The sequence below is a fragment of the Gossypium hirsutum genome, chromosome A13 (assembly GCF_007990345.1).
Source record: "Gossypium hirsutum isolate 1008001.06 chromosome A13, Gossypium_hirsutum_v2.1, whole genome shotgun sequence".
NCBI classification, from domain to species: domain Eukaryota; kingdom Viridiplantae; phylum Streptophyta; class Magnoliopsida; order Malvales; family Malvaceae; genus Gossypium; species Gossypium hirsutum.
Window position 1 is genome coordinate 93,574,664 of NC_053436.1, and position 27,265 is coordinate 93,601,928.

Genomic DNA, 27,265 nt, shown 5'->3' on the forward strand with positions numbered 1-27,265 from the left:
CAATAGTTTTGCAACCTATTCTCTCTTATGTCAACCCTCCGATTCTCTTACTAGAATTCTTGTGGCCTAAACAGACCAATCCCTTCACGAACCATGGAAGTTGACATTTTTTCCCAATTCAGTTACAAGGTTCGTTTCCTACATCTCATTAGAACTCATTTTAAATTTTTAAGGCAAAGATGGAAAGAGTTACCGAATACTGAGAAGTCATCCATAAATACCTCCTAATGTCTTCCACGAGTTCATAAAAATGACTACATGCATCGCTAAAAAGTAACAGGAGCATTACATAATCCAAAAGGCATTCATTGATAAGAAAAGTACCGTATGGAATGTAGATGTCATTTTCTCTTGGTCCTCATGAGCTATCGAGATTTGAAAATAACCAGAGAGTTCATCTAGGAAGCAATAATACATATGCCCAGATAATCTTTCCACATTGATCAATGAATGGTAAGGGGAAATGATCTTTCTTGTGGCATCGTTCAATTTCTTATAGTCAATGTAAACTCTCCATCCCGTGACTATTCGTGTTGGGATCAGTTCCGTTCTTCTCATTAGCCACAACAGTCATGCCTCTTTTCGTAGGAACAACCTGCACAAGGCTCACCCAAGAACTGTCAGAAATAGGATAATAATTCAGATCTAGATTTATTCCTCAGTTTTACAATTTAGGATTCGTGTCTTTGAACTTGCACACAAGGTTTATATTCATCTTCCATTAAATTTTATGTGTGCAAAAGAAGGATTGATCCCTCTTATGTCAGAAATTTTCCAAGCTATGATCTTTTGTGCTCCTTAACACTTGGAGTAATGTCTTTTCGGTTGGCTGTAACCTAAAGCAATAATCACTGGTAATGTGGAATTATTTCCAAGATCGATATTCTAAGTGTTTGTAGTTGCTTTAATTCAATTTAGGGGTTCTTCAACAAGGGTTTTATTTTAATTCATTATTTTCCTCCAATACCTTCATAGCTTTCTGTCTCATGAAGGCTCATTGGAATTTAGTTCAGCTTTTATTTTACTATCGTAGAATCATCTTTATTTACCTTTTCTCCTTGGGCAAGACACAATTCCAATGTGTCCTTATGTATGATTTCCTGTAAAGAATCTTGAGTAGCATGATCAATAGAATCATAAATACAGGAGTCGTCTTGTTCTCTAGAAATCATATGGCATCATAAATTTTAAAAATATTTCTTCGTCACCTATCTAAGCACAGTTTACCGTTACCCACATCATAACAGCCCTAGTAATGGCTAAAAATGGGTGACCAAAAATTAAGGCACCTCAACATCCTCATCCATGTCAAGCACACAAAATCAATAGGAAATATGAATTTATCTACTTTTACGAGTACATCCTTGATAATACCCCTAGGATATTTAACAGATCTGTCAGCTAGTTTTATACTTATCCTAGTAGGTTTTGGTTCCCCAAGGCCAAGTTGCTTGAACATTTTGTAAGGCATCAAATTAATGCTAGCGCCTAAATCAGCTAGTGCCTTCTCAACATTTAAACTACCAATTAAGCAGGGAATAGTAAAACTTCCTGGATCTTTCAATTTTATTGGCAATTTATTTTGAAGTATGCCGAGCACTCCTCGTTGAGTTCTACTATGGACAACTCTTCAAACTTCCTTTTATTTGTTAAAGCTTATTCAAATTTTGCATATGTAGCATTTGCGAGATAGCTTCAACAAAAGGTAGTTAATATGTAACTGTTTAAAAGTTCAAGAATTTACCGAATTGTGCATCCATGCGGTCTTTCTTCAGCTTTTTGGATACAGGATTCGTGGTTTATATTCCTTCAGTACCGGTTTTTCACTTTTTTAGGCTTCACCCCTCTTCCTCTTTTTATTAGCTTCTTGAAGAACTTCTTTTCAGATCCAGCTAACACTTTCCTACTATTTAGGGTAAATGCTTTCACATGCTCTTTTGGATTGGGTTCGGTGTTGCTAGGTAGGTCCTAGTGGTCTCTCTGAATCATCTTAGCCAGCTGTCCTATTGATTCTCGAGACCTTAAATTGATGCTTGCTAATTTTTAAGTGCAATTTCAGTATTCTGAAAATGGGTTTTCGCTATTGAAATAAACTTTGTCATCATCTCCTCAAGGTTCGGCTTTTCTCTTGCTGGTAAGGTTGTTGTTGGAAGCTTGGAAAGGGTGGTGGTCTTTGATTCCCATGAGAAATTTGGGTGGTTCCTCCAACCTGCATTGTAAATGTTACTATAAGGATTATTTTGAGTCGAGGATTATTACCATATAATTCATTGGCTCGTTCTCCATGTTAGGGCCATAGGGTGGATATTCTGAATTGCTCGTTCCACCTCCACTTGCATCGCACTCATTACTGGATGAACCTATGTAGAACCAAGTAAACCATTAATTTTTCTATTCAAAAGTTCTACCTGATTTGAAAGCATAGCAACCGAATCGACATTAAAAAAGACGGCTGCTTTTGTTGACTTTGTCTTCATGACTTGCCACTGATAATTATTCAGTAACATCTCTTCTATGAACTCATAAGCCTCTTTAGGTGTCTTATTATTGATAGTTCCACCAGCAGCTACGTCGATCATTTTTCTAGTTGAGAGATTCAAATCGTTGTGGAAGTTTAAACCTGTAGCCAAAGAGGTAACCCATGGTGAAGGTACCTTTTCAATAAATCCTTGTATCTCTCCCATGCATCATAAAGTGTTTCTAAGTCCATCTGCACAAAAGAAGAGATATCATTCCTTAACTTTTCCATTTTGGCCTGCGGAAAGTATTTGAGTAAAAATTTTCGGTCATTTGTTCCCAAATAGTGATTGACCCTCATGGTAATGAGTTCAACCACTGTTTAGCCTTATTCCTTAATGAAAAGGAAATAAATGAAGGCGAATGGAATCATCAGAAACGCCATTTATTTTGAAAGTATCGCAGAACTCTAAGAAGTTGGCCAAATGAGTATTTAGGTCTTCATCCTGCAAACCATCAAACTGAACAAACTATTGAATCATTTGTTTAGTGTTAGGTTTCAGTTCAAAATTATTTGTAGCAATTGTAGGTCTAACAATACTCGATTTAGCCCCTGTTAAATTAGGCTTAGCATAGTCATACATAGTACGAGGAGCAGGATTCTGATTCACTAGATTTGCAGCAACCACAAGAGGCAGCGGATTATTTTGATTTTCAGCCATCTCCTCGGTTGTAGTATGGATATCTTCTTCTCGCTTTCCTCTATTTATTGTAGATTTTTCCTTATTTCTCTTCGGTTTCTGTGAGCTGTGCTCTCGATCTCACTATCAAAAGGCAAAGATCCTAACGGGTTCCTCATAGTCATAAACTAGAGACACCTGCCAAAAGCAATTAAAAAGAAAAATTTAGAAAGAAAAATTAAACTAAAATAAAAAGTAAATTGCAATAAAAGTAAAATGGCTAAAGTAATAAAAATCAAGCGTTCCTAATATCTTAATCCTCGGAAACGGCGCCAAAAACTTGATGGTCGCTAAACTAACTAAAAATTCGACTAAGGCAAGCGCACTTATCAAACAGTAGTATAGTTAAGGTGAGACCGGAAATATCGTATCCACAAGGACTAAAAGTACTAGTAATTACTATATTTTTATTATCTAGCCTAATAATTGAAGGGATGTTTTCTAAACTAAACTTAATTATCTAATTAACTAAGAACGCGACATAAATAAAAGTTCGAAATTATTCTTTGGAAAATCGACGGAGAAGACAATACCCAAGGAAGAATCCACCTAAACTTCACTTATTATTCAGAATTAGACGATTTATTCTCTTGACTTAATCCGTAGAAATCTCTGATTTATGTTATTATCTCTCTCGAGACTAAAAACAACTGACTCTAGGTTGATTAATTGAAATCTTTTTCTAATTAAAACCCCTATTATCGCATTAACTCGACCTATGGATTCTCTCATTAGATTTGACTCTAATCCGACAGATTTTTGTCGTCCTATCTCTAGGATTGCATGCAACTCCACTTAATTATGGAGGATCTACTCTTAAACAGGGACTTTTGCTCCACTGAATAAGCACATCAAAACCTGAATTAATATCCTGAAATATTAAACCAATGATTAAATCTCACACTTAAGAATAAGAACAAGTATTTATAATATAATTCAAATAGTAATAAGATCCATCTTAGGTTTCAACTTTCGTAGGTATTTAGGGAATTTAGTTCATAACAATAGAGGAAAACATCTCAAAATTGGGAAAACAACAAACATAAAGAAAACTCAAAAACTTCTAAGGAAATTGAATGGAGATCTTCAGTCTTGAAGAGATCCTACTTTCGAGCTGATTTCGATGGCTGTTCTTCGAGTATTTTCTACTTTCTACTCTGCGTCCCCCTTTGATCCTCTTCTAGGATGTTTATATAAACTTTGGAATGCCCAAAATAGCCCAAATTTAGCCTTTTCTGAGTAGAATTAAACTTGAGCTCGATAGGGACACGGCCGTGTGACACGTTCGTGTGAAGGTGCTCAGGCCGTTTGCAGTTCTGACTTGGTTTAATGTCGATACGGCCATGACACACGAGCGTGTGGACTACCCGTGTGGAAGTGCCTAGGCCGTGTGAAACACTGAGTTAGGCCTAATTTGTCCGTTTTTGGCCCGTTTCTTGCTCTTTTTGCTATCCTAAGCTCTCCTGAGTATAAAACATGAAATTAAATGATTAGGAGCATAAAATTCATTAAATCTTATGATAATCTTTCCAAAATATGTCAAACATGGGGTAAAAATATGTATATATTATGGTTTATCATATTAAAGAAAGAGAAGATATAAACATACAGGTTATTAGTACAATGATTAAATTGTAAAGTATGTAAAAGCATTATGCTAAAAGTGTAAAAGTGATATGTGTGCATAATGTAATTTGCCCAAGTAGATGAGATTAGATCTACTAAAATATTAGTGGTATACCATTAAAAGACTCTAGCGCATTATCCGATAATATTACGTTGGTACTCACCAAGTGCTCTCTGATTACTAGTGCATAATAATACACTTCTATATATGTTCCGTATATCCTAAGTGTTCTGTTTAATCTATTGGGCCTCTTATAAAAAGGTAAGCAATTTTCGTTATAAGGTATGTTCGCAATATTGAATTAAAAATAAATTGTGAAATGAAAGGATAGGGAATGGATATAAATGATAAACTAGATAAATATGTGCACAAAGGAGCTATAGAATTATGGAAATAATGAAGTTCATGATCAAAAGAAAACAAGGAAATTTCAAGGACGAAATTTCTTTTAACAGGGAGAGAAATGTAACACCCCAAAATTTCTATAGTAAGATATTATCTTTAATATAGTAAATAAGGAAATAAAATGACAAGAAGAGGAAAATTGAGTTATGTCACTAGGAAGTATATTATAACATATTGATTCAAGAAAGGACTAAATTGTAAAAGTGAGAAAAGTTTTGTGGCCTAAGAGTAAATACTTAAAATTTGGGGGATTAAAGTGTAAATATGAAAATTTGAAGGACTAATAGTGGAAATATTTTAAGGGTGTAATGATATACAAACCAAGGAAAATTGATGACTTAGGACCAAATTGAATAGGTGAAGAATTATGAGAGACTAAATTACAATTTTACCAAATTAAGTGATGACTTTAGAATGGAATTTTAAAAGATCACAAAGGGCAAATAGTCAATTGGGAGAGAGAGAAATCTAGATAGTAATGATAATGTTGGTGATATTTTATAATTATTTAATTAGATAATTACTATTTATTTAATATTTTAATAAGATATTTTATTATTTTATTATTTTATTTAGTCTATATATATGTATGTGTGTCTGGAAAAAAAACACACACACCCCATCCATCATTGTTCATGCATCCCACGTTAGAAAGAAGAGAAGAGAAGAAAGAAACTTTTCATTCTTTACAATTTAGTCCTTCTACTAAAAATTCACCATTTTCACCTAGAAATCAAAAGAATTTCCATGGTTACCAAGAGAGAAAAATAATAAGAAGACTATGGAAAGCTAGAATATCAAGTTAGATTCAAGAAATAGAAGCTGAAGGAGAGAGAAAATCAAGTTAAAGATTGGAAACAATAAGACAAGGTAAGAACATCAAGATTTACATATATTTTTAAGTTTGATATTATTGAAAAAGTATGGAAATGAAGCTAAAGTAGAGTTTTATTATATATGGTTCTATGTTCTTGATATAATAGTGAAGAGAAATAAGAGAAAGTGGTGGGAAATATTGTAGAGAAAGGAAATAAAGGTGTTATAAACTTAATAATTAACATTTTGCACTACAACAGTTTTGGGCAGCAGCAGTAGTCTAACTTTAAAAAATCACCAAAAATTGTAAAAATCGAATTAGAGAATAAATAAAATATGAAATTAAATCTTATTAAGTCTAGTTTCTTATAGAAGAAACCGTGTAAGCAATGGAATTGTGAATCATGAGATATAATAAATTTTGTGAGACAAAGTCAAAATAATTTTGGGTTCCCCTGTTCTGACTTTGTAAAATCATCAAAAATTGGAGAAAAATAATTAGGTTCTTAAATTTATATTTTTAAAATCTCGAATGAGTTTATTTTCAATTGAAACAAACGAGAACTCATCCGAATCCTGTACAATGAGATAATTAATTTTTAGTAAATAAGGGTTGGAACTGTCAGACGACATAATAAGGGTGACTTTAAAGAATAAACTGTACTTATTAGCTAAACCAAAAATTCTAAAAATTTTATGGTAAGTATATACGTAAGTTTAGTTTCATGAAAAATTAGAGGATCTTAATTTTGAGTTCTTTATCTCATGATATAAATAATTTAGTGACTATGAAGCAAATGGACAGTTTTGAATATACATATAAGTAAATAGTGAAATTATTGATAATGTTACTTGTAACATGTTATATAAATTAAGGATGTGGAATGGAGAGGAGGAGGAGGAAAATATGTATGAGTATTCAGCTAGCATGGCTTATTTGCATGTTTTAGGCTCAAGGACTAAATTGAATAAAAGTAAAACTTTATGGGAAATTTTGTAAAAATATTATAAATGACCAATTTGCATGAAATGGATTATTTTATTATTTAAAATTGAAAATTTGAATGAAATTATTACTATAGTTCAAGATCGGGGAAAAACATGTTTTAAGGATTAAATTGAAAAGTGTTGAGATTATGGAAAATTCTGATATTGTATAGAATTCATGGGTTGTTATCAATTTGTATGAGAATAACGGCTGGAAATAAGGATTAAATTGCAAGAATTTTATTTTTTTGAGCCTAAGGATGAAATCGTCATTAATTAAAAGTTTAGGGGTAAAATAGTAATTTTGTTTAGAGCATTAATTGAATGTATTAGAACATGAAATAAATGAAAACGACGATCAAATTTATTTATAAAGATCCAAATGACTCGAATACGAGACTTGAACGTGGAAAAGGAAAGATATCGGATTAATGAAATTATAAACATGAACAAGCAACGAGGTAAGTTAGTGTAACTTGAATTGTATTTTTAAATGCATGAAATATCGATATAATGAATTACCTGATTTATGTTTATAAAGAAATGGCAAGAGAATGATATTTATCATGACATGTAAATATGTGATTATCTTTGATATGTTGATACAAGGAAATTAAGTATATTGAGACGAGTAATAAATTCAAGTAAAACATGTCGAGAAAATAAGTACGTTTAAGGGACAATATGTTTGATTTTAATTGGTTCCAAATATGAACGTTAGATGAAATAAAATATCTGATAAATAAATCGGTAACTCCGGTAATGCTCCGTAACTCTATTCCGGTGACAGATTCGTTTTAGGGGCGTTAAAGACCTATTGATTCAAGTTTCTATGCTACCTACATTAGTGGAGAGAAATTGTTATGTTCAACATATGAAGGCATAAGTTGAACTTAATGATTGCAGCTTACTCTTGAATAAAGGAAAAAAATCAAATTGGTAGGGATTTAACATGTCTTTATTAGAAAGCATTTAGTCTTTTTTTGCTATCATAAGAATAATTGAGATTAATTTGAATGATATGCATAAATATCAAATTTCTTGTTTTTGAGCATAAGTATACCAAATTTATAATTTTGGGAAGAGCATTATTTTGAAGGAAATTTTCAAAGATGTTTTCAAAAAATTCTTTTTAATTTGTGCATTATTTGGGACAAGCAATGAATTAAGTTTCGGGATGTGGAAATATGAAAATTCACACATTTTTTATGCCCTTTTTAACTCAAATTCTTACGGTTTCGGTAAAATTCTTGTCGAAAAATATATAATTATTAAAAAATAATTACATTGCATTCAAATTATTAACATGTTGAATTTCAATTAATTTTATAACAAATTTTTATTAATTTTGATAATTTTTGACATATTCGACAAATGGCGAAAATTGGCTCCGCAGACACTGCTAGAAGCGCAAAATCGATAAGCGATTTTAAAGCATCAAGGAAAATTAAATTTTCAGCCTAAGATGGTCCAAAATATGAATATTAATTCATAATATAATTAATTTTAATTTTAATTCAATTTAATTTGGATTAAATAAATTATTATTAATTAATTATAAAAAAATGCCTAGTTGAGCTGAACTAGGAAAACCGATCCAACCGAGCATTGGGCAGCCCAAAACTGTCCCACATGCTGACCCAATCAGCTTGTTTGGCTGATTATTTGGCTTTCAAAATAGCCCTTGAAGACTCATTCAATTTGCATTCAAACCCCTCTACTATTTATGTCTTCCTATATTTGCCCCTACCTTAAAATAGCAAGTTTGAAACCTTCAAACTTGCCACATGTGTGGCCAGCCATGAGGGGGCTCTATGGCTGCTAATTTTTGATATTTTTAGCAGCCTACTAAACCAATAAATGGGTCCCCCTTGGCTGCTCACTTCAAACACATCTCAAACCCTTTCATCCTTTCACTTCTTTCTCATTTTCTCTCTTCAAACCCCTTCTATTTCTTCTTTATTTTCTTCCCCATACCCTTGCCGATTTCACCTCTTAGAAAAATATTCCTTCAACCACCATTTGGAGCAACATTCAAGTGTTCGTGGAAGTCTCAGTTCAACAAGAACAAGCGGAAAATGAGGAGTAGAGCAAACTAGTCAAGCCTCGGAGAAACACCGGATTTGATTCTTGTTCCTTATCCTTTTAATTTTATTGTTGTTATTATGAACATGTATATAAATAATTGTGATGTTGATATGTTTAACTTAATTAATATGACTTAAATTTAATTCATGTTAGGTTGATTGCATTTTGTCCGCTGAAATTATTAAAATTTTGTTTGTGTTGTTATAGGCCTTGGTAAGATGTTTGATTAAGTAAAATCATGACTAAGTTATTCTTGCATTACAATTGTAAGGTAACTAATGAATTAATTATTTAAAAGGATTGAAATTGTACTTAATTGACACAGTACTTAACCAGTGCATGTTTAATCATCTAAAGTAGCTGAGGGTTAAATTAGCAACGTTATCTAATGATACATTAGCCTTACATAACTTGCAAGATTATTGTGATTAAACTGTTTTAAGGTAGAAATAAATTGTTACCTCACGTGATCTTTTATGCGCTTATGAAAATTGAATTAATTGTTTGAATTGGCTTAGAAATATGTACAAGAGATTATTTTGAGTTCATAAGTATGTATGTGCATTAACACATTTACTTACTAAAATTTCTTTAATCAGTTGAATTGACATAGAGATATAGTTAAGAGATAAATGAATTTTGGTAGGTGAGTATGTTCATAAGTTAGCAAATTACCGAGTTGCCGTGAATTTATTCGTAACAACATGAACATGAGTTTAGTAATTCTAAGTTAAGAAATGTAATTAATTTAGCACAATTATGTCATCTGGATTAAAATCATCTTTTGAAATCGTGCATTGGAACTTTTATTTTATTTTTATTTATTTTACTTAATTAAAAATCTTAGTTTTTAATCACCTCCTCAAATCAAAATATTTTTCTTCATCAAAGTGTTTTTAATTGCATTTAAAAATAATACTTTTCACATTCCCTGTGGGTATGATAACTCGACATTTACTTGTCACTTTATTACTAATTGCGATTGTGTAAACTTGCACATTTCCGTCGTTCCAGTGATCAGGTTGAGTAACCGGGATGAGGTGCTTGCGTTGTCATCTCATTTAGCGTCAAAAGGTTTGGTGAGAAGCCAAAGCCTGTAACATTTCGCTAATTGAGCTTCCTTGAAATAAATCGATTAGGGACATATGAAATTGAGTAACTAGGATGAGGTGCTTGGGTTGTCATCTCGTTTCACGTCAAAAGGTTTTATTATGTCTCAAATTCGTTAAAAATAAATAAAGAGAATGTGTTGGGTTGAGTAACTGGGGTGAGGTGCTTGGGTTGTCATCTCATTTCGCGTCACAAGACTTGATTACGTTTGAAAAAAATAAATAAAATAATAAATAAAAGTATATATTGTGTATGATCATTTTGCATGTTTGATTAAGCCTAAATCTAGTGAAATAGTTGAATTTGACATACCGTTCGAGATTTTATAAAATGCTTATTCATTGAGTTTAACAATTGATTATTTTTTATTCATTTGATGTATGCTTGACTGGGAAAGGGGATTTTGATTTTGAAAAGGATTGATGAATTATTTTTAGTGGATATCATGCTTGAGGACAAACATCGGCTAAGTAAGGGGAATTTGATAGCAAGATAAGTTCATATTTTTAATATATTTATTTTCGGCTTATTATTAGCTAAAATGATATTAAATTTAGATTTTTCTTATAAAAAATGAAGTTAGTGTGCTAAATTCAAACTCTTACAAAATGGGGCTAAATTGGAACAAAAAGCAAAGAGGAGGGCTTGATTGAAAGATTGAAGATATAAAGGTGACAGGATAAAGATTGAAGGATTGAAGATTTTTTTAAAAAAGTAGCTGGATAAAGATTGAAGGATTTTTTATATTGTTACAACTCTATAATTAGTTTAAATTTAATCTCTAATTTAAATTTGATTTTTAAATTTTGAATTATTTAATGATAATATTTATAATTATTTAGTGATAATATTTAAGATTATTTAGTGATAATATTTAGAAAAAAATCTAGCTAAATTTTAGCACTAGAAGTGTGTATAAATACCTAATGCCTATATCCAATTAAACACACACTTTTGCCTTTGGTATTTAACAGAATTCTCTATTTTTTTCTCATTCCTGTGTCATACTTTATTATGCCATTTCAACTCTTTTTCTTTTGCTTTCAACTTTTTGATTTTTTGCCGACCAAGCCCTTCTCCTTCCTCCCACCTTCCACAATTCCATTTAAACCATTTATTTTCAAGCATGATACTTTTCATGATTAACTAAATTCTTTTTTTAGCTTTTACCCGAAAATTGTTCCAATAAAACAATCGTGAGATACAAACCCACTCAAAAAACCTCTTAATGCAATATTTTGTATCTCTCCGGTATATGAGATATTACAAATTCGTCCCTTAAAGTTGATTCAGCTTTTATTCAAAAAGTGAACGTTGGGTTGGAGTTGTTTGGGGTACAGTTGGGAAGACGAATCGACCGTGTTGTGTTCGAAGTCCCGCGAATAAATTGGCGTGTCTAGGTGGAAAAAGCCAGTTGGATTCTGTCAGGGGAGATAAAGATCAGATTTAAATAACTCATGCAGTTGAGGCCATTGATTCGAGTTGGGCTTTTCAGATCATAAGGCTGTCGAAATCTTAAATTGAGAACACCTGTATCGCAGTTGGAAATTTGGCAAGAGTAACGTGGAGGGTTTAATTGAATTTCAATTATTTTAGCCTAAAATTATTAAGATTTTGTATAATTTGAAAATTATAAAAATTATAGAATATCTATAAAAATTATTAAATATCATATTTTTTTAAAAAAATTGTAAAAATTATTTAATATTATAAAATATTATTAATATGTCATGAAAATATGAAAATGTTAAATAAATATTATAAAAATTTAGAAACCTATTAAAAGTATAAAAAATTGTAAATATTAAAAATTATAGAAAAAGTTATTTTTTTTTATTTTGAAGGTTTGGATTAAATTTTAATGATGAGCTTGAAGTGTGATGATAATTAAACTTGTATGAATTGTTGAGAAAAGAGTAAGATAAATAAATGGATTTTGTGTTTGGTGGTGACTTAAGGTGAGTAATAAGCAATTAGTTATTATTGAAGAGAAAAGATGAGTTAAGACAAAAGGCATGGGAGAAACAGGAATAAATAGTAATTTTTATTAAAATTTTTAAAATGGTTAGAAATTATTAAAATATTATAAAAACTCTAAAAAAACTATAAAAATATAAGTTATTAAGAAATATTAAAATTTATAAAAAATTAATACTTATTTTTAAAAATTTTATGAATTTTTCTTATTTTTATAATTTTTTTGAGAATTTTTATATAAACTTTAAAAATCATCTAAACCCCAATAAAATAATTAAAAAAATCAATTCAATATTCATAGAATAATTAAAAAAATTAATTAAGCCCTCCACATTAGATGATAATTTTTGCAGTCACATAATTAAATTGTCAATGTCAAATGCCAATTAGTCATTACGTTACTTGCCTTATTAACACTTAACGAATTATTAGAGGTTTCGATGAAAAATCATATTTGAGGGATTTAATTGATTGTATTTAAAAAAAACTCAATTAATTTTTAAATTACTTTTAGAGGGCATTTTAGTACTTAAATTATTTTTTTTCCGATGATGTCTATAGTTATTAGAATAAATATTATTAATTTTTAAATAAGAAGGGTTTTTTACCTCAATATTATAAAAAAAAATTTATACACCAAAATAGGTTGTCAGCCAGATTAATTACGAAAATGGTATGTTTTTTTAGGTCGTGCCTACCTGATAGGCACAACCGATTTTTTTAATATTAATTTTTTTTCGTTTAAAAAATTATTATTATATTTTTTTTTCGGGTTAGTATACAACCCGTGTATATGGAAGCATACATATATGTTGTGCCTACCTGACAAGCTCAACTAGTTGAGCCTATCTGACAGGCACGACTAGTTGTGCCTTCTTGGTAGGCAAAACTGGTGGGGCCCAAATGCTTAATTTTTCCCCTATATATTCCCCTGAAAATCAGATGAAGAACATACAGAAAATTTAGCAGCAAAATAGAAGTAAGAAGAGAGTGAGAAGAAGGAAAGAAAGGAAAGCAAGAAGAAGGATAAGGTATTTTAATTTATTTATTTTTAAATAGAATGTAGAATTTTGTTAGAAATTTTATTATTTAAAAGTTTGTTAGATTAATAATTTTGTTAGCTTCTGAATGAAAAATTTTGCATTAAAAATTTTATGTAACTTTTTTGCTATTCGAAACTATTTTGAGAATTTTGAAATTTTTTTAACAGATCTAGTATTGAATATGGAGAATCAGTTTTTCGTATGCGTTTATTTTGATGGAGAAATTTTGACAACAAGCGTAGGATGTATATTTGAATGTCGTAAATAAGTAGCAATGAGATTCAATAGAAATATCTCTTTTGATGATATGAAGAAAAAAATTAGTGAAAAAATTTATAAACGTTGTGGGAAAAGGATCTCGAAACTTTTCTACAAGTTTCCAGTTTCGACGGATCCCATAAAATTCACCGAAATGGAACTTGTAGACAATGAAGACGTGGAGACAATGGTCGCTCTTTATTGTGGGACTTAGAGCAACCAAAATGCACCGATTCAGTTATTTGCTGAGTTAGCTGGTGTGGAGGAAACTGAAGATGCCACTCTAGGTGAAGAAGATGGAGCTCAAGAACCGTGTATGGTGGTTCTGGTATCATACGTTGGTAGTCAATCAACTATACATAGGACCGGCATTGATCTTAATGCTGCACCCGAGACTGCTGTGGTTGGTGATGATGTATACCATAATAGTGATCCTTCTGATTACGAAGTCGATAGTGAAAGTGATCCCGACGTGGATGAGGTCCCGGATGATATTGACGATGAAGGCGTGAATGAGGAAGTAAATGTTAATGCATATTCAGTCGGGAACCAGATTCGTCGTATTGTGATACATAATAATCCTGGGGCACACATGTCTCGGATAGACCCCGATGCGACGCATGTAGCAGAGTTTCCAGAGTACCCTGAAATACAATCTGCTCATCAGATGGCCGTATATTCTGATCCTGAGGAGTTGTTCGTGGGCCAGAGATTCGAAAATAAGGAAGAGTGCGTATTTGCCATTAAACGGTATAGTATGAATATATCAGTAGACTATAAAGTCGTCATGTCTAAACCGACATTATTTATTGGAGAGTGTTGGAAGTCAGCAGAAGGCTACAATTGGCGGATACGAGCTGTATTTATCCAAAAGTCGCAGATGTGGGAGATACGAAAATTTGTTGGGCCTCACACATGCACTTCATCACGTATGAAAGAAGATCACCGAAAACTTGATTCCAAAACTATCTGTACGTGTATCATGCCAATGGTTGAAGACATGCCGACCATTAAGGTTTCGGTACTGATTGCTGAAATACAAGTACGATTCCAGTATCGAGTGTCATACCAGAAGGCATAGATAGCTAAACAGATGGCAATGGAGCAATTGTACGGAGATTTCGATGCATCATATAATGAGTTTCAGGAATGGATTGCCGCTATGAGGGAGTACGTACCAGGGACTACCATTGAGTTGCAGACACGATCTTATTATGGCCCGGATGAGCAACTACAACTGAGAAAAATAATTTCCAACGGATGTTCTGGACATTTGATCCATGTGTACGTGCATTTCCTCACTGCAAGCCGTTTGTGCAAGTAAATGGGACATGGCTATACGGTAAATATACACAAATCTTACTTCTTACGATTGCTCAGGATGGGAACAATAACGTGCTCCCGATTGCGTTTTCCATCGTAGATAAAGAGAATATGGAGTCGTGGGAATTCTTCCTTACAAACCTGCGGAGGTATGTTGTTAGTAATGATAGTATTTGCATCATCTCAGATAGAGGGAAAGGATTAATTGCCGCCATTAGGCGTTTCGGTGTGCCATAGAGATCTGTTTACTACATACGGGACATTGCGTCTAACTTTTATCGAGATTATAAGAATGCAGACTGGAAGAGACAAGTTGTGAAAATAGGTAAAGAATAACCTTATCCTTTCAATATATAACCTAATATTTTGTGATGAGACTGTAACTTATATTTTCTTAATACATACACAGCGTACGAGCTTGAGCCACACATTTTCCGGCAAAGGATGACTCGACTTGAGAATGACATGGAAGGTCAAACAAACACATCTTTCTGATAATGGTTGGGTACCATGGAGCCGTGGCAATGGGCTCAAAGTTTTGACAAGGGCTTTCGTTACGGTCAAATGACCACAAACTTGGTGGAGGGCATCAACGCTGTGTTATTGAAAACACAACATCTTTCGATTTCATCTGTCTTCTCGGCTACATTCTACAGGTTGGCTACATTTATGCCAAGAATGGGTCAGCAACAAGTCAACCAGATGAAGGCAGGACACGTGTTTGTCGAATATGTCAGGGATGCAATTGTTGCAAATCGTCGGATGGCGAGGTCGATGAATGTAGAAGTATATTCACGACGTAATGAAACGTTTCGTGTTACAAAGACCATCGGTCGTCAACCTGGTATACCACTTAGGTCCTACGGAGTTGATCTCCGAAATAGACGGTGTGATTGTAGGAGGTTCCAGACACTTCATTATCCTTGTGCACATGTTGTAGCAGCTTGTGCTAAAGTCTCGCTCAATGTAGATCAATTTATCGATGAAGTGTATACCTTCGAACGCACGTTGCGTGTATGGGAGAATGAGTTTCCCGTATTTCCTAACCTATCTACTTAGGAGGTTCCTCCGACGACATTCAAGCTTGTCCTAGATAAAAGGTTGCGTAGGAACCCAAAAAGTCGTCCGCAATCATCTAGAATCCGTAATGAAATGGACATTAGAGAGAAATCCGATGGGAAGTTGTGTGGAGTATGCAGATTACCAGGCCCGCTCCGAAACTACCATATTGGACAATCGTCACGATCAGATAGAAATTAAGATTTTGTTAATTACATGTTCGAAGAAAAAGTCCCGCCAAGTAGCATTAAATGGATTTTTTAAGCATTTTAAAATTGATTGTTTTTAATACTTCTTTTTTTTTGCAATTATGTACTTCAACCCAAGCAAATCCAAAATTCGCCTTCGAAGTACATGTTTATATACAATTTACATACTTACTCCGGGTGAAGCATGACTATTTGTGTTCATACATACTTAACTCGGATTTATTATGTATTTCATTTACTATTATAATAACGTTATTCAACCGGGGGAATGATAACTATCCTTTGTAATTAAATGATAAAAAAACTCATTACATAAATAGTCATTACATAATTTGCCAAAAATAAAATAAATTGATAAATAAAATGCCAACAAATTTATTACATAAAAAAGGAAGTTATTTATATTACAAAACCCCCTAAAATTAATGGTTTGATGGTGTAGTTCTAGGGGTATATTTTTGTGGAGCCCGACGTTCACGTTGCGGACAACTATGACGATCAACGTTCTCTTCATCTATATGTGGAGGTTTGTGAAACATAGACGAAAAATCATATGTCTCAAACGCCATCGATGAACTTGAGCCAAGAGGAGTAGAATATGGAGGTGGATATGGGCCGGGAGGAGTAGAGTACGGCGGTGGATACTGCTCTGGAGGAGTTGAGTACATAGGTGGATACGAGCCGGAAGGAGTAGAGTACTGAGATAAATATGAACCGGGATGACTGGAGTACTGAGGTAGTAGTGGGCTAAAGATATCAAACTCTGAATGATATCCGTGGCCTGAGGAACCCGAGAAATAGTCATCGCCCCCTAAATCTGGATGATAAGAACTACCTCCAGAGTGTAGTTCTAGCTCTGGCTCCTGCTGTGGCTCCGGCTCTGGTGCATGATGCGGATCTGGAAAATGTTGCCCAATTCGTGTCGTATGCGAGGGGGACTACCATCGACCGCCCACCAAACAAATATGGTTTCCCTATCTCACAGTACCACTGTAGGTACTGTAACGAGGGCTGAAGATCCAAGCCACGATCCATCTGAGGTACCCTCTCAAACCGGTTGTTCCACATCGTAACATATTCTTTATGCTCATCTCCCCAATCAAGCCCATGCCTCTCCCTCCTAGTCATCCCATGGATATCCCCCAATCGTACTGGTGGACTCGGGATATATTGAATGCAACCAAACTGCCGAAGTACTCGATCGCCATGATACCACTCCACTATCTGAAAATTAATAACGGGTGCGCTAATGCACCATAAGTTTGAGTAGACGCGGGCAGACGAGGGAATAACCACCATAATTTCTAGAATAGAATACGGCATACAAATGAACTGCACAGTTAATCACATTTTTTATATTAACATAAGTCGAGTGAAATAAAATAATAAAATAAAATTGATATTGGAAAAACTTACCCCCTCTCCAGAATGATTCTCGATCATCAGGCGGTATATCGAAACTGTGTATGACCTTCCGATACCCGGATTTGTGCTCCATCTATGAAAAAAATTGTTAGAACAACATAATTCAAAAAAAAGTCAACTAATTGTTACAACGCATAAAAATTCATCACCTATTAACGAGTGGAAATATAAAAGATTGGTGACTAATTGATGCCAAGAATGGTATCCAGTAAAGTGCCCACGACTGCAGCAGTATGAGGCATCCGCCTATGTCCATCGCAGAAGGATCTGTCGTCCGACAAAGTTCTCGATACAACATGGCTAACACTGCGAACCCCCAACTGTATGAATGAGTGTTATGCAAATTAGATAATAGGGGTAAGTACATCAAGTGAACAGTACTGCCGTTTGATTCCGTCATAAGTACACCCCCTATAAAGTGCATAATGTAAGCTCGAACGGCCTGCATCACCTCCCGTTTATTGGCAGTACTCGACAAATACTCAAAATTGGCCTTTAGCCATGACAACCTCAAACTGGCAAATTTCCCCTCACTTGGCGAGCGTCCAAGTAATTCATAGCAAAGGGTTGCCGGCCTGGAGATTGAACTTACACCCGTGATCGCATTCCCGTCGATGGGGAGCCCGAGCTGTACTGCAACATCTTCTAGAGTGATGGTGCACTCCCCGCACGGCAAATGAAATGTGTACGTCTCCGGACGCCATCGCTCGACTAAAGCGGAAATCAAGTCATATCGCAGATCAAAAGTCCGAATCAATGCTGCTGATCCAAACCTGGCTAACTCCAAGAACGGTATTAGTCGTTCATTTGGCTGAAACCCTATACTATTAACACGGCTTCTCAATACGCGGTACGACTCCTGACATTATTATATTATCGATATAATTAATACAATATAATTTAATTCAACAAATAACATGACTATGAAATAAAAATTTTATTACCATCTCCTTAATGGTACTTGATATGTGATTTGTATTATCAATCAAAGAACCCATTTGTTACAAATCTGCAATAAAAAAAATTGAATTCATTTTTTCTTATTTCAAAAGATACAATAAATTTTTTCAAATTTTAGAAATAAACACAATAAATATCTCATAATTTCTCATTTTTTACCTACAATTTTTTTTTATGTTAGATAACAATAATAATATAATTAAAAACATATAAACTATCTAAATATAAAAAACATACGAATTAAAAAAAAGAACTAGAAACATACCTAATTAAAAGAACTTCCAAATAACCTATAGAATTATGTAACAACAAATTTAATCAACATTTTAATAAATCAATAAAAATTATCAAATAAATATATAATAATATAAAATTACATTATATAAAAATTACATTAAAAATCACAAAACACTAAACTATAAACACTAACAATTTATAATCATATACTAACACAAAATAACTATAAAATTATTTTTTTAAATACATTACTAAAAAAAAATCACAATACACTAATACACACTAAACCACTAAACACTAACAATATATAACCTAATCTTAAATTACTAATAAAATAGCTATAAAAATATATTACTAAAAAAAATCACAATACACTAATACACTAAACCACTAAACAGTAACAATTTATATAACCTAATCTCAAATTACTAATAAAATAGCTATAAAAATATTTTTTTAAAATATATTACTAAAAAAATTACAATACGCTAATATACTAAACCACTAAACACTAATAATTTATATAACCTAATCTTAAATTACTGATAAAATAGCTATAAAATTATTTTTTTTTAAATATATTACTAAAAAAATCACAATACACTAATACACTAAACTACTAAACACTAACAATTTATATAATCAAATCAACTATAAAATTATTTTTTAAAAAATATATATTATTACTAAAAAAATCACAATACACTAATACACTAAACACTAACAATTTGTAACATAATCCCATAAATTATTAACAAAACAAATAACTATAACAAAATACAAAAAAAAAAAACTAATAATTTATAACATAATCATGAACTACTAACAAAATAATTATACAATTTTTTTTAAAAAATTATATTACTAAAAACTCACAAAACACCATAATTTTATAATAAATTACTAAAATAATACATTACCTTTTTTTTCTTCTTCTTCCTTCTTCTTCTCCTTCTCTTTTCTCTCCTTTCTTTCTCACAGTCGGTGGCTGCTTCAATATGGGGGACCATGCTTATAAGGTCCCCCATAAAATTTTTTTTCCCATGAGTGATAGGACTCATGCATGAGAAAAAATGGGCAGCATGCAGGGGGAAGGCAGCAGCAGCAGGGGGTGTTGTGCCTACCTGTCAGGCACGACTACCTGACAAGCTCGACTCATTTCGGGTATTTTTTACCCGTATAAAACCCGTATTTTTACATATATATTAATATAAATATTAAAAAAGAATATAATAATAATTTTTTAAACGAAAAAATTTAATATTAAAAAAATCGATTGTGCCTATAAGGTAGGCACGACCTAAAAAAAATATACCATTTTCGTAATTAATCTGGCTGACGACCTATTTTAGCTTATAAATTTTTTTTTATAATATTGAGGTAAAAAACCTAAATAAGAAACATTATTTTTAAAATACATCTATAATTAAATTCAAATAATTTTTTAATAATAGAATAATATTTTATATAAAGCCCGGCCCAAAAAAAACTCAATTTCCAGATGGTATGCATTATTTTTTCTTCTGCTATTTATTTGTTAGGTATTTTTAAAAAAAATTAGTCCAGAATTTTAACAATTCGGTAGTTGATCTCTCCAAAACCAAAAGGAATGTCATCGGAAAATCGCTCGGCGACGCCGTCGCTGAGTAGTATTGAATCGGCAATCAAACTCATTGACGTCAAAAAGGACGAACTGAAGAGAGCGTTCGATGATCTCCAAGCCAACTCTCAGCGCCTCTCTTCTTTCTCTATCTCCTGGTCCGACCTCGACTCTCACTTCACCGCTCTTCAAAATTCCGTCACTCAACGCTTCCGCATCCTCCTGTCTCGCGAAGCCATTCACAACCCAATTGATCACGTCCCCACTCAACCACTCGCCTCTAAGCAGGGTGACCCATCCGCTCCACACCCGTTAACCGAACAAGACCCAGTTGACTCGGTGGTTAATCAGCCATTAACTCATCTTTTACCGTTGGATAGTGATAAACCATCGTCTTCAAATTCGTTGAGCGTGCAGTCCGATGGTTCGGTTCCGCCGTCAGGCAACATTGACTCGGTGGTGACTCGACCAGAACTGAAGAAATTTTGTGAGAGAATGGATGGCAAGGGGTTGAGGAAATACATAAACGACCACGTAAAAGAGCGGGAAGCTATCAGAATGGAGCTTCCCTGTGCACTGCAGAGTGCTACGGACCCTGGGGCAATGGTTTTGGATGCAATGGAGGGGTTTTACGCTGAGAATTCGCAGTCTAAAGGTGAGAAAGACCCTGAATTTCTCGGATTAAGGAGGGTTTGTGTGGTTTTATTGGAGCAGTTAATGGAAACTGGTTTAAGTTTCAGTGAAGAAGTGAGGGAGAGAGCAAAGAAGTTAGCTTTAGAGTGGAAAGGCAAGGTTAGGTTGCGCAAAGATAACTCTTTGGAGACATCGGCGTTTTTGCATTTAGTGGCAACTTATAGTTTGGGAGCTATGTTTGATAAAGAGGAGCTTGTTGATTACTTCTTTACCATTGCTAAATTTCGTCAAGCTACCATGTTGTGTAGGTCAATTGGTTTAGGGGAGAAAGTTCATGGTAAGATCATTAGTTTCTTGATTGAATGCAATGCTTATCTTGTGCATTTGATTTTAGGGTTGAGTATTTTGCTTGTTTCCCTTTTTTTATGTGCATATAAATTTCGTTAATTGGTCCGCGGCTGAGTGTTTTATCATGAATGCTTGATATAGATTATCAGGTGTGATAGAGCTTTTATGAATTGGAGTTTTCATGTATGGATTGATATGTCAAGCCTGGATATGTCTATCTGTTTAAGGTATATTATTCACGGAGTCGCTATTGGTTTCTTGGTTGGATTTGATTCTTTTTACAATCACTTAGGCTTTTTTTTGGTTGGTTTTATGCTTCTTTTTCCACCATTTATGTGAATTTAAAGTTCTCTTACTGCATACGGTGATCGGTTATTGGTTAGATGAATTTCTGTCTTCTCATTCCTACATCATATTGGAAACATAGAACTTTGAAATTTTAGGGAGTTGTGTGATCTTTTGTCATTCTATTGTTGGATGCCTTAAATTTTGATGCAACTGCTTAGGAAATTATGGTACTTTTTCGCTATATTAGAAAGAAATTATATATTATTTTGATAGAAGACTCACATTGATTAAAAGGTTTATGGTTAGAATGGTTTAGTCTGTAGTCACCGGCAAGAAGCAAGTGAAACACATAATAAACACAGTGCCTTCCTAAAAGATGAAAATTAGTTTCATGGGTAGATCTTCTTGTTCCATCAAATCAAGGTGTGCATGTGTAATTGTGTAGTATATTGTTCTCTTATTCAATAATCAGCTCAAGTTGTAATACAGGGTCATTGATCATATTTTTTCTAGAAGTTACATAATTTTCTGCCCCATTTGAGTTTTAGAAATCTCTCTCCCTCATACTAGTAGCTTCTGACGAAAACAGCCTTACCTTATGTTTTGCAGATTTGATTCAAAAACTTTTAGATAGTGGCAAACAGTTGCTTGCTGTGAGATTTATATTTGAGTTTGGGCTAGCTGAAAAATTCTCACCTATGCCTCTTTTGGAAGAGTATCTGAATGAGACAAAGAAGCTTGCTCAGCAAGTATGCCAGAATGGAAAGAATACTCTTAAGTCACAGGTAAACTTTCATTTCCTACAAACCTTTCCAAGTATGAGACTTGAGTATTCGATTTTTATTTTATTTTATACCAATTACATTTCCTCATGCAGAATGAGGCCGCTAGTAAAGAAATTGGTGCCTTGAAATCTGTCATTAAAATAATTGAAGAGCACAAGCTAGAAACTCAATATTCGCGGGAGCCCTTTCAGAAACGTATTGAGCAGCTTGAGAAGCAGCTGGCAAACAGAAAACCCCCTGCAACACCTGCTGCACCCAAGCCTCAGCAGCTGCAGGCCAGTCAGCCGGTGGCTCAGCAGGCGAAGAAGAAGAAGAAGCAGGCACAAGGAAAGCAGCAACAGAGTGCCAACAAGCATCCTAAAACAACTGCTAGTGTTGTTCATGCAGCACCCTTATTGAGTGCTGCTGGTTCAACTTCTGCAGTTGCTCCATTCCAGCCGCCTGGTTTATTGCTGGATCATTCTGCTGCATATTTAAGCTCATCACCCATTCCTTTTGGCTTCCCAGGTCCCACTGCGGTTAATCCTTATGCCGGCCCATCAGCTGCAATGTATGGTTTGGCCGGCCCATCAGCTGCAATGTATGCTTCCCAGGTCCCACTGCAATCCTTATGCCGACCCATCAGTTATCTCAGTATTCGGCTATGTCCCTAGGATAGTGTGGGAGTTTCGGCTTTTTGCAAAAGTGTAGAGAAAGATAAAATATGAGGGTTTTTACTTGTGGTATTGTTGACAGCAACCTGGGGTTTAGAGGTTGAGAGAATCAGCCAAAGATGATTAGAAAAATAAGAGATTTGGCTAGGGAAAAATTGGTACAAAAGGAGTCAAGTTTTTTGGGATTTCAGGATTTGAGGCAATCGGCTATAGTCTTAAAAATAATAGAAGGAAGGTGGTATAGAGTAGGGTGGCTGAAGGATTCGGCTATGGGGAAAAGAAGAAGAAAAGAATAAGTGGATGGAGAGAAGAGAAAAAAGAAAAAAAGAAGAGAATGGTCAGGAAGCGGCACCACTTACCAGTAATGCCGAATTTATACTGGCACTAACCCTAGCCGAAATTCCCATGCTAAAGTCCCTTGGCCGGCCACCTCTTGTTCCTTGATCAGCTCCTAGATTTCCTCCCTTATCTGCTCCTAAATCCTATCCCTTATCAACTCCTAAATCTTATCCCTTATCAACTCCTAAATCCTCTCCTGACAGACTTTCACTTCAGTTCCACTACTTACGTTTTCCATTCATAAAAATTAATCCCTTATTTGCTGTCATTGTGACTTGAACCTGGGTCCTCCCAATCATCCACACGCCACTTATAGCATTCCCAATGGCGTCACTTAGCCACTTTACCACATGCTTCCTTGTGATTTATTTTACACAATTAATACCTAAAAGCCCAATTAACTAGAACCCCTTTTTTCTTATGGAATTAAAATTAATTAAAACTACCGGGTTTTACCTTAAGCTTGGGCCTTCTAGAGGCCCACTACCGTACTTAATCCTACGACAAACAAATAGGACACAGAATTTTTAAATTTTTCCAACATTTTTAAAATTCCTGAAAATTGGGGCGTTACAACTCTACCCTCCTTAAAGAAATTCCGTCCTCGAAATTTACCTGGTCCGAATAGATGAGGGTATTATTGCTGCATCGCCTCCTCTGGCTCCCACGTAGCTTCCTCTCTGCCATGATTACGCCAAAGCACTTTCACCAATGGGACAGATTTCCTTCTGAGGACCTTAACATCCCGAGCCAGTATCTGCACAGGCTCCTCCTCGAAGGTCAAATCAGTTTGAACGTTGATTTCTGCGACTGGCACGACATGAGCAGGATCAGAACGATAATGCCTTAACATGGAGATATGAAAAACATCGTTAATCCTGTCTAGTTCTAGAGGCAATTCCAACTGATAAGCCACTGGCCCTACTCGCTTCAAAACCCAATAAGGCCCAATGAACCGCGGACTCAACTTGCCTTTTTTACCAAACCTCAATATCTTCTTCCAATGAAAAACCTTTAAAAAGACTATATCCCCTACTGAGTACTCAATCTCCTTACGCTTCAAATCTGCATACGATTTTTTCCTATCAGATGCTTCTTTCAAACGGTCCCTAATTATTCTGACCTTAGCCTCAGTATCAGCCACCAATTCCGGTCCAAGAACTTGTCACTCCCCTAGCTCCGTCCAACAACTAGGTATACGACACCTTTGACCATACAGTGCTTCATACGGTGCCATTCGAATACTCGCCTGATAACTGTTATTGTACGCAAATTATGCCAACGGTAAGTAGTCCTCCCAACTACCTCGAAAGTCAATCACGCATCCCCTTAACATGTCCTCTAGAATCTGAATGACCCTTTTCGACTGACCATCAGTTTGGGGATGGAAAGCCGTACTGAAGTTCAACCGCGTCCCCAATTCCTCATGCAACTTTTGCCAAAACCGAGATGTGAATCTGGGATCCCGGTCAGAGATAATCGAAACTGAGACTCCATGAAGTCGCACAATCTCCGCCACATACAGTTTGGCTAACTTTTGAAGCGAAAAGTTGGTACGTACTGGTATGAAATGGGCCGATTTGGTCAACCTATCCACAATCACCCATACCGAGTCTTTCTCCGATGGTGTCAACGGCAACCCACTCACAAAGTCCATGGTTACCTTCTCCCATTTCCAAAGTGGTATCTTTACCGGCTGCAACAGTCCAAAAGGTAATTGATGCTCAGCTTTCACTTGTTGGCACGTCAAACATTTTCCTACAAACTCCGTCACTTCTCGCTTAAGTCCAGGCCACCAGTACAATTTCCGCAAGTCGTGATACAACTTATTCCCTCCAGGATGCATGGCACATAGTCCCCCATGAGCTTCTTTCAATATTGTCTGCCTCAAGTCAGAGTCCTTCGGAACACAAATTCTTCCTCGGAAACATAGAACTCCATCACCATTTAAACCGAACTCAGAAGTTTTCCCTTCCTTAACTTGTTGAAAACGAGCAACCAAAGACTCATCTTCCAACTGCTTTTCCTTAATCTGGTCCACCCAGGTTGGCCTTACTTGCAATTCAGCCAACAAACTACCATCATCATACAAACTCAAACGAGCAAACATTGCTCTCAGATCAGATACGATTCTACGACTCAAAGCATCGGCTACCACATTAGCCTTTCCTGGGTGATACTCGATTGAACAGTCATAATCCTTAAGCAACTCAATCCATCTCCTTTGCCTAAGGTTCAGCTCCTTCTGAGTCAACAAATACTTAAGACTCTTATGGTCTGTGTATATAATGCACCTCTCTCCGTACAGGTAATGTCTCCAAATCTTAAGTGCAAAAACCACTGCTGCTAATTCCAAATCATGAGTAGGATAGTTCTCCTCGTGAGGCTTAAGCTGTCGTGACGCATATGCAACCACCTTACCCTCCTGCATTAACACGCAGCGCAAACCTACATGTGATGTGTCGCTGTACACAGTAAAATCCTTTCCAGACTCCGGCTGAATTAACACAGGTGCTTCAGTCAAAACTTTCTTCAACTTTTCAAAAGCTTCCTGTTGGGTCTCAGTCCATACAAATGGTACCCCTTTCCTTATGAGTTTAGTCACAGGTGCAGCCAGCACCGAAAAACCTTCCACAAACCTTTTGTAGTATCCTGCCAATCCCAGGAAACTCCGTATCTCTGATACTGACCTAGGCGACTTCCACTCCAAAACTGCTTCAATTTTTTGAGGATCCACCTTAATCCCCTCAGCAGAGACCACATGTCCTAAGAAAGTTACCTCCCTCAACCAGAATTCACACTTGCTGAACTTTGCATAAAGTTCCTTCTCCCTTAACACTTGTAGCACTATACGGAGATGCTCATCATGCTTTACTTCCGTTTCAGAATATACCAGAATATCGTCAATAAAGACGACTACGAATTGATCCAGAAATGGTTGAGACACCTGATTCATCAGATCCATAAATGCCGCAGGAGCGTTCGTCAGCCCAAATGGCATAACCAGAAATTCGTAATGACCATACCGAGTCCTGAATGCCAACTTATGGATATCCGTCTCCTTGACCCTTAACTGATGATATCCAGATCTAAGGTCGATCTTAGAAAATACAGAAGCCCCCTTAAGCTGGTCAAACAGATCGTCAATCCTTGGCAGTGGATACTTATTCTTAATGGTTAGTTTGTTCAACTGGCGATAGTCAATGCACATCCGCATTGTACCATCCTTCTTCTTCACGAATAACACCGGTGCTCTCCATGGAGACACGCTTGGCCTAATAAAGCCCCTATCCAACAACTCTTGAATTTGTGCCTTTAGCTCCACCAACTCCTTCGGTGCCATCCTATACGGTGCGATAGACACTGGTGCCGTTCCAGGCAACAAGTCGATTCCAAACTCCACTTCTCGGTTTGGAGGTAATCCCGAAAGTTCCTCCGAAAAAACATCTTGAAACTCCTTTACGGTCCTGACCTTATCCACTGTCAATCCTTTCTCTTCCGACTGGCTTACGAATGCCAAATAGGCCTCACAATCTTTTCGAATCCACTTTTCGGCCCTCAATGCCGACACCATATTAGACAAATAGTCCCTCCGCTCACCTATCATCATAACCTCCTCACCCTCTGTGGTCCTTAATACCATTCGTTTTGCAGCACAATCCAAAGTCGCCCTATGCTTAACAAGCCAGTCCATTCCCAGAATGAGGTCAAACTCTCCGAATGGCAACTCCATTAGATCTCCAGGAAAGATCCTACCTTGAGTTTCTAGAGGTACATCCCTATACAATTTGTCTACCCTAACCGAGTGGCCCAAAGGACTTAACACAGATACCCCACTCACTATCTTTTCAAAATGCACTCCCAATGACCCAGATATGGCACATGCAACATAGGAATG

General features: G+C 35.1%; 1 protein-coding gene and 1 non-coding gene across 2 annotated transcripts; both read left to right on the forward strand.

Moving 5' to 3' along the window:
- Window positions 1-2,636: 2,636 nt before the first annotated feature.
- Window positions 2,637-2,743, forward strand: LOC121213122 (small nucleolar RNA R71). The gene has a single exon (XR_005908490.1). It is a non-coding gene; the product is annotated as a small nucleolar RNA R71 (small nucleolar RNA).
- A 17,511-nt stretch (window positions 2,744-20,254) lies between these two features.
- LOC121212477 (FRIGIDA-like protein 1) lies at window positions 20,255-24,378 on the forward strand. The gene is made up of 3 exons (XM_041085272.1): window positions 20,255-21,291; window positions 22,200-22,375; window positions 22,468-24,378. Exons 1-3 carry the CDS (start codon window positions 20,331-20,333, stop codon window positions 23,026-23,028), a joined length of 1,698 nt encoding a protein of 565 aa, XP_040941206.1. The 5' UTR covers window positions 20,255-20,330; the 3' UTR covers window positions 23,029-24,378.
- The last annotated feature ends 2,887 nt before the right edge of the window (window positions 24,379-27,265 follow it).